This window comes from Ahaetulla prasina, chromosome 4, assembly GCF_028640845.1.
Source record: "Ahaetulla prasina isolate Xishuangbanna chromosome 4, ASM2864084v1, whole genome shotgun sequence".
Classification (NCBI taxonomy): domain Eukaryota; kingdom Metazoa; phylum Chordata; class Lepidosauria; order Squamata; family Colubridae; genus Ahaetulla; species Ahaetulla prasina.
This window is the reverse complement of record NC_080542.1, coordinates 6,036,321-6,051,380: the sequence shown is the minus strand read 5'-3', so window position 1 is coordinate 6,051,380 and position 15,060 is coordinate 6,036,321. Positions and strand designations below refer to the sequence as shown.

General features: G+C 45.5%; 1 protein-coding gene across 2 annotated transcripts in view; it reads right to left on the bottom strand.

Annotated features, from left to right (window-relative positions):
* HAUS4 (HAUS augmin like complex subunit 4) overlaps positions 1-13,846 on the bottom strand; it is a 41,549-nt gene extending 27,703 nt beyond the window's left edge. The window contains exons 1-3 of one of the 2 annotated variants that reach the window (XM_058183520.1): positions 13,735-13,846; positions 11,946-11,992; positions 11,694-11,836 (exon numbers count right to left, since the gene is read on the bottom strand). In XM_058183520.1, the coding sequence (XP_058039503.1) occupies positions 11,694-11,836; positions 11,946-11,970 (168 nt within the window). In that variant the 5' untranslated portion in view covers positions 11,971-11,992; positions 13,735-13,846. Of the gene's footprint in view, positions 1-11,693; positions 11,837-11,945; positions 11,993-12,166; positions 13,376-13,734 lie in introns of those variants that run through there. The other variant, XM_058183521.1, reaches the window with a different exon arrangement.
* Between the last annotated feature and the right edge of the window lie 1,214 nt (positions 13,847-15,060).

The window sequence follows — 15,060 nt, the reverse complement described above, 5'->3', positions numbered from 1 at the left end:
GGAGGGAAGGAGTGTAATGTATTACTGTAAGTTTTGGCGGGAGTTTTAGGCGGGAAATATCTCGTTTCTGATTGGATGCAGCCTCAGGCTGAAGTGTATATAAGGAGAGGTTTTTCTCCAGAGTTTTGCTGGGTCACACTATATTAAAGAGCTGTTGTCACTAACCTGGTCTCCTGCCTCGTCAATACCCAAACTTAACAGATAGATAGATAGATAGATAGATAGATAGATAGATAGATAGATAGAAAGATAGAAAGATAGATAGAGATAGGTAGGTAGGTAGGTAGGTAGGTAGGATATAGATGAGAGACAAGAGAGAGAGAGAGAGAGAGAGGATATAGATGATAGATGATAGATAGATAGATAGATTACCCATCAAAGTCTCTTTCTATCCACTTATCTCTCTCTCTTTTTGTCTATATCAATCTATATATATACATAACTGTCTGTCTATCAACCTTAGATAGGTACATAGACAAATATATAGGCAGAAAGAGATAGAGAGAGGGATAGAAAGAGACATACACAGATGTAAAGGTAAGGGTTCCCCTCGCACATATGTGCTAGTCGTTCCTGACTCTAGGGGGCAGTGCTCATCTCCGTTTCAAAGCCGAAGAGCCAGCGCTGTCCGAAGATATCTCGGTGGTCACGTGGCCGGCATGACTCAATGCCAAAGGTGCACGGAACGCTGTTACCTTCCCACCAAAGGTGGTCCCTATTTTTTCTACTTCCATTTTTTTAACCTGCTTTCGAAACTGCTAGGTTGGCAGAAGCTGGGACAAACCACGGGAGCTCACCCTGTTACGCGGCACTAGGGATTCGAACCGCTGAACTGCCGACCTTTCAATCCACAAAGCCCAGCGTCTTGGCCACTGCGGCCCCTATACTCAAATGTAGATAGATATAAATTGGTTGATAGAGATACTGAGAGTAGATAAAGACAGAAAGAGAAGGGAGGGGGTGAAACAGCAGGTAAGTAGGTAGATTGTCTGTTTACTGTATGTCTCTTTCTGTTCATCTCTATCTCTTTCTTTTTTTTTATTGAAAAAGTTTTTACAAAAATTTTCCCCCCTCACTTCATCCCTCCCCTCCCTCCAAAACCACCCTCCTCCCCCCCCCACTTCCCAGAACAAACACAAGGTATAGTTCAAAAGAAAAAACAATCATTCGCTAAATTTTCCCTAACACAAATTATAATCCTACCCTTCTTCTCAAATCCTAACTTCCCCCATACAAATCACAGATAAATACATCCTAATTATTCAAAAGCAATCTGATATCTCTTAATCTGATATCTATTTTGCGTGTATTCAATCCATTTTTTCCATTCAGTTAAGATATTTTTCTTGTGTAGTGTCTTTCAAAAAGGCTGAGATTTTAGCCATCTCAGCCAAATTAGCAACTTTCAATATCCATTCTTCTATTGTAGGTAACTCTTTTTTCTTCCAGTATTGTCCTATCAGTAGTCTTGCCACTGTTATTAAGTTTAAAATTAACTTGGTCTCAATTACTGTACAGTCCGTAATAATTCCCAATGAGAAAAATTGCGGTAGGAACTTTATCTTCTTTTTCAAAACATTTTGTATAATCCACAGATCCTTATCCAAAAAGCCTTAATCTTCTCACAAGTCCACCAAATATGAAAATATGTAGCATCATCACAATTACATCTCCAACATTTCGCTTGCATATCTGGATATATACACGATAGTTTCTTAGGGTCTAAGTGCCACCTATAAAACATTTTATAAAAATTTTCCCTCAAGTTCTGTGCTTGCGTAAATTTAACATTTCTAACCCAAATTTTTTCCCAAGTTTCCAAAAATATTGGTTCTTGGATATTTTGTGCCCATTTTATCATACAATCCTTTACTAAATCCCTTTCAGAGTCTATTTCTATCAACACATTATACAATCTCTTTATATTAAAAAAGGACAACATTAAAAAAGGACAACAAAGAATGTTCTTTCTGCGCCAACTCAGTAAGCTCAAACTGCCCAAGGAGCTGCTGATCCAATTCTACAGAGGAATTATTGAGTCTGTCATTTGCACCTCTATAACTGTCTGGTTCGGTTCTGCAACCCAACAAGAAAAACACAGACTTCAGAGGATAATTAGAACTGCAGAAAAAACAATTGCTACCAACCTGCCTTCCATTGAGGACCTGTATACTGCACGAATCAAGAAGAGGGCCGTGAAAATATTTACAGATCCCTCACATCCAGGACATAAACTGTTTCAACCCCTACCCTCAAAACAACGCTATAGAGCACTGCACACCAGAACAACTAGACACAAGAACAGTTTTTTCCCGAAGGCCATCACTCTGCTAAACAAATAATTCCATCAACACTGTCAGACTATTTACTGAATCTGCACTACTATTAATCGTTTCATAGTTCTCATCACCAATCTCTTTCCACTTATGACTGTATGACTATAACTTGTTGCTGGCAATCCTTATGATTTATATTGATATATTGACCATCAATTGCGTTGTAAATGTCGTACCTTGATGAACGTATCTTTTCTTTTATGTACACTGAGAGCATATGCACCAAGACAAATTCCTTGTGTGTCCAATCACACTTGGCCAATAAATTCTATTCTAATTCTAATATGCGCCTGAATTTGATTTATAATTTGTTTTACCAAATTTTCTTCATTCTGCATGATAAGTAGATAGATATAGAAATAGATCAATATAGACAGAAAGAGATAGAGATGAATAGGAAGACACAGAGGTAGATAGAAATTGATAGAGATACAGAGACAGTAGCTAGAGGAAGGCAGAGACATATATTGTATATATGTGTGTGTGTGTGTTAGAGATGGTATTCATATGGTTCAGACCGGTTCGGCTGAACCGGTAGCGGAAATTGCAGGTGGGCTCATCCACCCCGGCTCCATGCCATTCTATGTAGGCACATTTTTGAGGCTGGGCGCATATGCAGAAGGCGGGTGCGCGAAACGAGTGGGCGCGCAGCAAACCCAGTGGTAACAAAATGTGAAACCTACCGGCTGGTCTGCCCCAATGTGGGAGGGAGGCATATTGCTTCCCTATCACCTTTCAGCTCTGATCCAGGAGCCCTCAGGCAGTCGCATTCACAACCAACCATTTTATACCAAATATATATTTGCTGATAAAGAAGATAAATGGCTCAGAGGTTAATACAACTGCCTAATATGCAGGCAGCCCAAGTTCGAATCCGAGTAAGGGTATGGCTAGCTCATACATACATACATACACAAACATTTATGTATGTATGTATGTATGTATGTATGTATGGAGGGAGGGAGGGAGGGAGAGGGAGAAGGAGAGAGAGAGGAAGAGAGAGAGAGAGAGACTGAGGCACCAGCAGGAGGCTAAGAGTTCTAGTCCTCCTTAGACACAAAGCCAACTGAGTGACCTTGGGCTAATCACGCTCTTTCAGCCAAACCTACCTTGCAAGGCTGGTGTTGTAGGTAGGTAGATATTGATAGATTAGTTTAGATAGATAGATAGACAGACAGAAAGAAAGAAAGATAGAAAGAGGGAGAGAGATGGATGGATGGATGAGAGAGAGAGAGATGGATGGATAGATGAGAGATGGATGGATGGATGGATGTGAGAGACAGAGAGAGAGAGATGGATAGATGGATGAGAGAGGGAGAGAGAGAGATGGATGGATGAGAGAGAGAGAGAGAGATGGATGGATGGATGAGAGAGAGATGGATGGATGGATGGATGTGAGAGACAGAGAGAGAGAGATGGATAGATGGATGAGAGAGAGAGAGAGAGAGAGAGAGAGAGATGGATGGATGGATGAGAGAGAGATGGATGGATGAGAGAGAGAGAGGGGCCGGATAGCTCAGGCTGGTAAAGCCTGTTATTAAGAACACAAAGCCTGCAATTACTGCAGGTTCAAGCCCGGCCCAAGGTTGACTCAGCCTTCCATCCTTTATAAGGTAGGTAAAATGAGGACCCAGATTGTTGGGGGGGCAATAAGTTGACTTTGTAAAAATATACAAATAGAATGAGACTATTGCCTTATACACTGTAAGCCGCCCTGAGTCTTCGGAGAAGGGCGGGGTATAAATGTAAACAACAACAACAAAAAAAAGAGAGAGAGAGATGGATGGATGGATGGGAGAGAGAGATGGATGGATGGATGAATGAGAGAGAGAGATGGATGGATGAGAGAGAGAGATGGATAGATGGATGAGAGATGGATGGATGGATGAGAGAGAGATGGATAGATGGATGAGAGAGAGAGAGAGAGAGAGATGGATGGATGAGAGAGAGATGGATAGATGGATGAGAGAGAGAGATGGATGGATGGATGGGAGAGAGAGATGGATGGATGGATGGATGAATGAGAGAGAGAGAGAGATGGATAGATGGATGAGAGAGAGAGAGAGATGGATGGATGGGAGAGAGAGATGGATGGATGGATGAATGAGAGAGAGAGAGAGATGGATAGATGGATGAGAGAGAGAGAGAGAGAGATGGATGGATGAGAGAGATATGGATAGATGGATGAGAGAGAGAGATGGATGGATGGATGGGAGAGAGAGATGGATGGATGGATGAATGAGAGAGAGAGAGAGATGGATAGATGGATGAGAGAGAGAGATGGATGGATGGATGAATGAGAGAGAGAGAGAGATGGATAGATGGATGAGAGAGAGAGAGAGAGATGGATGGATGAGAGAGAGATGGATAGATGGATGAGAGAGAGAGATGGATAGATGGATGAGAGAGAGAGAGAGAGAGATGGATGGATGAGAGAGAGATGGATAGATGGATGAGAGAGAGAGATGGATGGATGGATGGGAGAGAGAGATGGATGGATGGATGGGAGAGAGAGATGGATGGATGGATGAATGAGAGAGAGAGAGAGAGGGATAGATGGATGAGAGAGAGAGATGGATGGATGGATGGGAGAGAGATGGATGGATGGATGAATGAGAGAGAGAGATGGATAGATGGATGAGAGAGAGAGATGGATGGATGGATGAGAGAGAGAGAGAGAGAGAGAGAGAGATGGATGGATGGATGAGAGAGAGAGAGAGAGAGAGAGAGAGGCAGGCAGGCAGGCAATGTATAGAAGCTGGAATAGACTATTCATCTTAAGGGCACTGAACACAGACTATTTTGCAAGCAGACACCAAAACACCCATTTCCCCCCCCCCCCACAAGATTTCTTGGAGTGCCAGCGGGAAGAATTAACTTCCAGTTAACTTCATTTCAGCTCTGCTGAATATCCTGGGTCCAAATACGTTTTCCCCCCCCTTTTTTTTTAACCCAGAAAAAGAACCGAGCTACCCGATTCACGCAACCCGACAAATCTCTGAACTCTGAATTAGATAAACACGCTGGATAAAAACGCGCCGATTTTCTGTCCGTCCTTAGGAACCGGACCTAGCGTTAACGCACGATTTCCCCTTATTACTTCTGCTCTCTTCCTGTGGTTGGCTTAGCTGCCGTGTGTATGTCACGCGCTATCATAAATGGGGGGCAAAAAAATACCGCCTCAAGAGACGTCGAACCCCGCAGCTTACATGGGTAAATATTTTTCTTTTTGTGGTGTTTGTTTTAGCTCTCTGCGCTGCACACGACGAGCAGGGAATATGGTCCATTTGCTCATTCAAAGCTTAAGATCTGCAATGCAACATAATCCCCCAACCCCTTTAAGATCTTCCTTAAATTCTACCTCGTATCTTTTAACCTTGGTTATTTGAGAGGGATGGACTTCAATTCCCAGAATTCCCCCAGCCGGCTAGGGAATTCTGGGACTTGAAGTCCACCCCCGTCTTCAAGTGGCTGAAATGGAAAAATGCTGATTTAGATCCTAATTTTCCTTCACCTCTTTCGCAACGCCTGACCCCAAACACGGAAAAATATGGATTTTTTTCCAGGAATTCAGGCTTGCGACAGTTCATTTAGTGACCGTTCGCAGTGACTCACGGCCACTTTTCATGCTTACCATGACCCGTTGTAGCATCCCCACAATCGCACAATTTTACGTTCGGATGCCCGACAGCTGACTCACGTTTACGACGGACCCAGGGACGGGATCCTCATCCCCTTTTGCGGCCTTCTGATGAGACAGTCGTACGATGGGGCAAAACTCTCAGCGTACCTCTACAGGCAGTCCTAGACTTACGATGGTTCGTTTAGTGACCGTCGCAAGTTACAACGGGACTGAATAAAGCGACCGATGGCCCGTGTTTCACACTTACGACCGTTGCAGCAGCAACAGTCACGTGATCAAAAATTCAGACGCTTGGTAAACTGACTCATATTTATGACGGCCGTGGCATCCCGGGAGTCCCTCTTTTGCGACCTTCAAATAAAGTCAACGCGGAAGCCCGATTCACTGAACACGGGTGTAACCGGGGTGAAATGCTCCCGGTTCGGCTGATCCGGTAGCAATGGCAGTAGGTGGTTTGGAGAACCGGTAGCAAAAATACCTGCCCCCCCCCCCAAATGCCCAGCTGTGTCACGCGATCGTCAGAGCCTTTTTTTTTTTTTACTTTTAAAAGCATTTTTGAACAACCTCTTCAGCCGAAGGCATAATAATTAGAATAGAATAGAATAGAATTTTATTGGCCAAGTGTGATTGGACACACAAGGAATTTGTCTTGGTGCATATGCTCTCAGTGTACATAAAAGAAAAGATACGTTCATCAAGGTACGACATTTACAACACAATTGATGGTCAATATATCAATATCAATCATAAGGATTGCCAGCAACAAGTTATAGTCATACAGTCATAAGTGGAAAGAGATTGGTGATGGGAACTATGAAACGATTAATAGTAGTGCAGATTCAGTAAATAGTCTGACAGTGTTGATGGAATTATTTGTTTAGCAGAGTGATGGCCTTCGGGGAAAAACTGTTCTTGTGTCTAGTTGTTTTGGTGTGCAGTGCTCTATAGCGTCGTTTTGAGGGTAGGAGTTGAAACAGTTTATGTCCAGGATGTGAGGGATCTGTAAATATTTTCACGGCCCTCTTCTTGATTCGTGCAGTATACAGGTCCTCCATGGAAGGCAGGTTGGTAGCAATTGTTTTTTCTGCAGTTCTAATTATCCTCTGAAGTCTGTGTTTTTCTTGTTGGTTAGTTGGTTTTCTTATTTGCAAATACAATCCAGATATGATAGATGTTAAAACAGAAGGCTTTGATAATAATATAACTGCTTTTGATAAGATTTTTAACTGGTTCTGATGACAATTTGATTAAGAAACTGTATGGATATTTATTAGAAGAAAAAAATGGGGGAAGAACAAGTAAAAGAAACTATGATTGCTTGGAGGAAGAATATTGCCTATGGGATAGATTTAGATGCCTGGCAAAAACTATGGATGTATAATTATAAAATGACAATGTCTACAGCATATAAAGAGAATTTGTAGAAGATGTTTTACAGGTGACAAGAATTGCAAGAATGTTTAAAGACAAATCTGAAAAATGTTGGAAGTGTCATCAGGCATCTGGATCATTTTTTTTAATTTTGTCACAACAGTATATACAATCGTCAACATAAACAATAATTCATCATGAGAGAAAAAGTATATATAAGTAAAAGTATGCATATAATACTATAATGAAGAGAACAATAGGACAGGAATGGTAGGCACTATTGTGCTCTTATGCACGCCCCTTATAGTCCTCTAAGGAACGGGGTGAGGTCAAAGGTAGGTAGTTTTTGGTTGAAGATTTTGGGATTTTGAGTAGAGCAGGGGTGTCCAAACTGGTCAGTTGAAATTCTCGGTGGACAGTGGGGTGCGGCCCCGTCCTGGCCCCAAGGAAGCCGCCGCTCGCCGGTTGCAGATGCGGAGTGGCTCCGCTGAGGCGATCCCGCCCACCGGGGCTGCGGGCGGCCATTCCGCCACTGGGCTGTAGGCGCCCAGGGCGCCCATGGCTCCAGCCCGGCCCACCAGACAGAGGAAGAGGCGGGCGGCGGCGCCATCGTCCCAGGCTGCAGCCCGGAAGCCAGGCGGGCGGCGCTCTGCTTCCCAGCCCGCGGGATCCTCTCCAGGCGCGGCGCTCTGCACGCTACTCAATGGGCGCTACTTGTCGCGGATGATGGTCTGCAGCTCCCGGATCTGGTCGTTCATGGGCAGGAGTTTGAGCTGGGCCGCCGATCCCGGCCAGTCGTGATGCGTCGCCGTCGCCCGGCGTGGCCGTGGCCTCCTCGGCGCCCGTCGCCCGCACAGCAGCCGTTCCGCCAGCGCAGCAGCATCGGCTGCCGTCGGCGCTGCTGCTGCTGCTGTCCGGGCTCAGGCTGTCACCGCTGCCCGGGCCGGGGTCGGCGAAGCGCAGCTGCTGAGGCCCGCCCTCGCCGCTCGCCGGCATCCCGGCCTCTGCCCCCGCCGGGCCCACCACGCGCCGGTCGCGGCAAGGCATCGCCTCCATGCGCCGCCGAAGCAGCCGCCGCGGCGCCCCGCCACACGCTCCGCTTTACCTCAGCCGCGGGCCCGTGTGCCGGCCCGTGACGCGGCTGAGCTCGCCCGCTCCCATTGGCCGCCGCGCCTGCCGCTCCGCGCCGCCACTCGGCGTTCGGAGGAGGGGCCGGTGCCCGCCCACTCTCGCCCCCTAGTTAGCCCCGTCCCTTTCTGGCCTGGGTGGGAGCCGCGTGGCACACCTGAGTGGCTGCGAGGAAGCGGTGCGGGCCTCGCCTGGGCCTCCCCGGAGTCCCTCCATTGGCTGCTGTGTCTCCCTCAGTGGGAAGAGAGTTCGCGACGGACGGCGGAAAATCCCCAGTAAATACATGCTGGTTGCCAAAAGCTTGACTTTTGATGTAACTGGGGATGCTGCGAAGGTCATAAATGCAAAGACTGGTGGTAAGTCACTTTTTTCAGTGCTGTTGTATTGGTCGCTAAATGAGTGGTTGCAAGCCGAGGATTACTGGTAGCCGCTGTCAGTATTTAGGTCTCTATGTATTTAGGTTTCTATGCCCATAGCCACATCCACTCAGTCACATGAGGAGTTAGCCACGCCCACCAGTCACATGACCACCAAGCCACACCCCAAAATAAGCCACGCCCACAGAACTGGTACAAAAATTTTTAGCCCCCCCCTGCCCCGTGGCCCGTGCCTTTGCTTATTTTTCTGTATTTGGCCCTCACTCAAAAAACTTTGGACACCCCTGGAGTAGAGACTATATAGTCAGGTAATGAGTTCCAAGCGTTAACAACTCTGTTACAAAAGTCATATTTTCTGCAATCAAGTTTGAAGTGGCTGACATTAAGTTTAAATCTATTGTTTGCTCCTGTATTGTTGCGATTGAAGCTGAAGTAGTCTTTTACAGGAAGGATATTACAATAGATGATTCTGTGTGTTAAACTTAGGTCTCGTCGAAGGCGACGGAGTTCTAAGTTTTCTAATCTCAGGATTTCAAGTCTGGTGGCATAAGGTATTTTGTTGTTTTCAGAGGAGTGGAGAACTCTTCTAGTAAAATATTTCTGGACGCGTTCGATAGTATTAATGTCAGAGATGTGGTAAGGGTTCCAGACAGATGAGCTGTATTCAAGAATAGGATTAGAATAAGATTACCATATATGGTGTACATGCGTTGAAGGGAAAAGATATTGGACTAAGATACACACATGGTTGGAGAAAATGATTAAAAAACACATAGACTTTAAGCCAGAAGTCTTTCCGTTGGGAATTATTCCAGAGATATATACTAGAGATGTAAAATATTTGATTGTGAATATTATTACAGCAGCCAGGATTGTGTTTGCCAAAAACTGGAAAAATGAGAAATTACCTTTGCAAGATGAAATAATTAGGAAGACGATGGAATGTACGGAGATGAGTAAATTGACTTTTGAAATTAGAGATCAAGAAGATAAGCCATATTATAAAATATGGGATTCATTCTATAATTGGCTAGATGGGAAAATATGTTAGAAAAATAAAAATATATTTATGAAAGAGATCTTCATCTTGAGATTGCACAAGAAGATATGTAAACACCCCTTCAGCATATTGAAATTGTTTGATGTGAATGGTTTTTTTTTTTGTTAAAAATAAATTTTCTTTTTTTTTTTAAAAAAAAGAGAGAAATAGTTGGCAAAACAGCTCAGTTCAAATTGGATCTGGCCAAGAAGGAAGCTCAGCAGAAGCACGTCACTGAGGACTAGGAACATAGGCTTTCCAAGCAAAGGGAAGACCTGCGAGAGTGCAAGGCCAGGTACCGGCGCCTGGAGGCTCAGCAGGCTGAGATGGTCAACCAGTTCCAGGCCATGATGTAGTCCCACTGGAATGAGGCCCTCCGGCTCTTCGCCACCAGCGGCGCGTCCGTCCAGCCTTCGCCCAAAGCCCCGCAACAGGAGGTTGAAGCAGACCCCAAGTTTCTGCCCCCCTCCGACCCACACAAAGACCCCCAAAGGGGGAGACTCTCTGCAGCAACACAAACGTTCATTGCACGTATCTGTCCCAGGGGCCGTAGTTTTGAGGACCCCCGATTTAGTGCCATATAAAAAAAATGCAAATAATTTTTCTGTGGACCACCAAAATTTTCTCACGGACCACCAGTTGGTGACCACTGGACTAGATGACCTACAAGATCCTTCCCATCTCTATTAATCTGTTAAAGACTACCTGTATGCCTACTATTATGCAACCCAACAAGAAAGACACAGACTTCAGAGGATCATTAGAACTGCAGAAAAAATAATTGCTACCAACCTGCCTTCCATTGAGGACCTTTTTGTTAAAAATAAAAATTCTTTAAAAAAAAGAAAGAAAGAAAGAGTTGGCAAAACAGCTCAGTTCAAATTGGATCTGGCCATCAAGGAGGCTCAGCAGAAGCACCTCACTGAGGACTAGGAACTGCACAATGTATATACTGTGTATACTGCACAAATCAAGAAGAGGGCCGTGAAAATATTTACAGATCCCTCACATCCAGGACATAAACTGTTTCAACTCCTACCCTCAAAACGACGCTATAGAGCACTGCACACCAGAACAACTAGACACAAGAACAGTTTTTTCCCGAAGGCCATCACTCTGCTAAACAAATAATTCCCTCAACACTGTCAAACTATTTACTAAATCTGCACTACTATTAATCTTCTCATCGTTCCCATCGCCAATCTCTTTCCACTTATGACTGTATGACTGTAACTTTGTTGCTGGCAATCCTTATGATTTATATTGATATACTGACCATCATTCGTGTTGTAAATGGATGAAGGTATCTTTTCTTTTATATACACTGAGCATATGCACCAAGACAAATTCCTTGTGTGTCCAATCACACTTGGCCAATAAAAAATTCTATTCTATTCTTTTCTATTCTATTCTATTCTATTCCATATTTTCTATTCTATTCTATTCTATTCTATTCCATTCCATATTTTCTATTCTATTCTATTCCATTCCATTCCATATTTTCTATTCTATTCTATTCTATTCCATTCCATATTTTCTATTCTATTCTATTCTATTCCATTCCATATTTTCTATTCTATTCTATTCTATTCCATATTTTCTATTCTATTCTATTCTATTCCATTCCATTCCATATTTTCTATTCTATTCCATTCCATTCCATATTTTCTATTCTATTCTATTCTATTCTATTCTATTCCATTCCATTCCATTCCATTCCATATTTTCTTTTCTATTCTATTCTATTCTATTCTATTCTATTCTATTCTTTGCCCCACTCCAGCCATCTCTCCTCTCACCTCTTCCAATGGTTGGGCCAAAGCGATGGTCATCCCCGAAGGATCGATGTGTTTTTTCAGACCCATCAGGAGGTTAGCCAAGCCAGGATAAGCAGAGAGATCATCATCTGTCATGGAGCAAAGGGGCAGCCGGCTCCTACAGTCTAGGTGGAAACAGATATTGGGGAGGGGGCAGGAATAAAGCTAATTTCCCCCCCTTTTTAAAATTCTTTTCACGTTCCCTCCCAGATGAACCTGGTTGTAGGAATTTACCGTCCACAGCTTCCGAAGCCGCCATTCCTTCCCGTTCCTCAGGAAAACTGCAAAAAAAAAAAAAAAAGGAAATAAAATCAGAGAAAGCCACAGAATGAAGGATGGAGGGGGGGAAAAATGGCTGGGAGATCAATCCGGCGGCTTCCTTTCGAGATCCCAGATTTATAAAAAGCACATCACGATTATATCAGATTTTTTTTTTTTTAATTCAACCTGCTGACCTCCGGATTAATTGGCGGCTGAGCTTTTCACCAGGGGGAAGGAGGGTTAGGATTCGAACTCACGCCCACGGGAAGGGGCTAGCGGTTGGAGAAGAGACGGATGGGGCGATGAAGGGTTGATGATTCCCTCACAATTTGAGCCAATCCCCTCCTTTCTCACGTGGCACGGAAGAAAGCTAGTTTGAGGCACCAGGTTAGAAAGCAGGAGACCGTGAGTTCAAGTCTGGCTTTAAACCATGAAAGCTAGCTGGGTGACTTTGGGCCAATCACCAGGTGACTGGGAGTTCTAGTCCCACCTTAGGCATGAAAGCTTACTGAGTGACTCTGGGCCAATCACCAGGAGATTGGGAATTCTAGTTCGGCCTGGGGCATGAAAGCCTGCTCGATGACTTTGGACCAATCACCAGGAGACTGGGAGTTCTAATCCGGACTTAGGCATGAGAGCCACCTGGGTGACTTTGGGCCAATCACTGGGAGATGGGAGTTCTAGTTCCGCCTTAGGTAGGAAAGCCAGCTGGGTGACTCTGGCCCAATCACCAGGAGACTGGGAGTTCTAGTCCCACCTTAGGCACGAAAGCCACCTGGGTGACTTTGGGCCAATCACTGGGAGATGGGAATTCTAGTTCTGCCTTAGACACGAAAATTGGCTAGGTAACTCTGGCCCAATCACCTGGAGCCTGGGAGTTCTAGTCCCACCTTAGGCACGAAAGCCACCTGGGTGACTTTGGGCCAATCACTGGGAGATGGGAGTTCTAGTTCCGCCTTAGGCACGAAAGTTGGCTAGGTAACTCTGGCCCAATCACCAGGAGACTGGGAGTTCTAGTCCCACCTTAGGTACAAAAGCCGCCTGGGTGACTTTTGGCCAATCACTGGGAAATGGGAGTTCTAGTTCCGCCTTAGGCACGAAAGTTGGCTAGGTAACTCTGGCCCAATCACCAGGAGACTGGGAGTTCTAGTCCCAACTTAGACACGAAAGTTGGCTAGGTAACTCTGGCCCAATCCCCTGGAGCCTGGGAGTTCTAGTCCCACCTTAGGCAGGAAAGCCAGCTGGGTGGCTTTGCGCCAGTTCCTCTCAGCCCAGCCCCACCTTATAGGGTTGGCGGAAGAAAGAAGGTTAACCCCACTCTAAAGGGCGTCATGCGAATGCAATCCCCTCCCCTGCCAACCCTACAGAGACCAGAGCAATCCCAGGGGCCGCCCAGGGGCACCCGAGGTCATCTAGTCCAACCCCCTGCCTAGGGCAGTGTGTGGGAGGGGGGGCTTTATTGATTTCCCCCCCCCGCCTGCCCCCAAGGAAAATCTCTCCCCCCTCCCAACAACCTTGCATCCTCTCCCACCCCCACTTCCCAAAGCCGCCCCCACCCCCTGCTCGCTTATCCTTTGCTTTGCTGTACCCTGCCCAGCAACAGGCAGAAATGCAACCGGTGAAGCTCTCCTACACGCCCCCCACCAAACTGCAAAGCAATAGCACAAAGCCAAGAAATATTAGATTGCAAGATTTCAACAACCCCCCGCACGTGCATCTCCCCAATTCCTCCCCTTCCCTAGCAAAGCCCTGGAAGGCCAACCTGTGACGTCACGGGAGGGCGGGGCCGCTCTACCCGCGCCCTTTTCTTTTTTTTCCCCCGCCGTTTCCTTTTGCCCCGCGCGCTCGACGAAACGCCTCGCGCGCGCCGAGAATTCCAACCAAAAGGCTGGCGGGAAGGGATTGGTTGGTCGATTGGCCGAGGGAAAGCCGCCAATGGGCGCACGGGAAGCGCCAAGGGGAGGCGTGGCCTTGGGTAACGAAGGCGGGTCGGAGCCGAAGGAAGGGGTCTCCGAGCGTTGTTGTTTTTTTCGTTTAAAGCATTCTGATTGGTCAGCGCTTGGGTTTATTTCCCTCCAGCAATCCTAAGAGGGCGCTGTCGTGCTCTTTTCCCCCAGGCCTTCAGCGTGGAGCGGGCTCGCCTTCTCCAACCGGGCGCCCGCCGCTCAATTCTTATCCAATCCGGCTTGCAAATAATAATAATAATAATCTGGGGTTTTTTTTCTAAAAAAAAAAAATTCTTTCCTTGGCTTTTTAAAGGATCGTCGGGATTTTTTTTTTACGCCTCTGGGATCTTCGAGCTCTGTCCTCCCGTCGTCTAGGTGCAAAAAAAACCCATCATCCCCAGCCAGCATGGGCTTCGGCAGGGATGAATTGGGGACATTTTAAGAGATTAAATTTCTCTGCGGAGGAAAATCTAAATTCTTGCCAGGAAAGGAATTTCCATTTGAATTAATATTCAAATGACTTGTATTAATTCCTATTACTTAAGTGACTTAATTAATATTAATTAATATTTCTGCTCTTCCCGATCTCCTCAAAATCGTGGATTTCCCCCTGATGCACAAACTATTTTGCTTTTCTGGGTGGAAAAGAATCAAATAAATAAAGAATAATTCAAGAATCGAAACCGGATGTAGCTGGAGAGCTTTTTTTTTAATCTGCCTTCTTTGGAATAGGAATTCTTCACGCTGTTTGGATCATCCCTTGTTTTCAAAGTCAGAAACTGGCTACAAGCTAGGAGACGGGAGCTCTAGTTCTGCCTAGGCAGGGGTGTCAAAACTGGATGATTTTGGGGGCCCTCAGAAAGAGAAAGTGAATTCTAGTCCTACCTTAGGCACAGAAGCCCGACTGGGTGACTTTGGCCAAATTGCCAGGTGACGGTGAGTTCTAGTTCCTCCTTAGAGATGAAAAGCGGTTAGGTGACTTTGGGCCAATCACTAGGTGTCAGTGAGTTCTAGTTCCTCCTTAAGAGATGAAAGGTGACTGGGTGACTTTGGGCCAATCACCAGGTGGCAGTGAGTTCTAGTTCCTCCTTAAGAGATGAAAGGTGACTGGGTGACTTTGGGCCAATCACCAGGAGACGGTG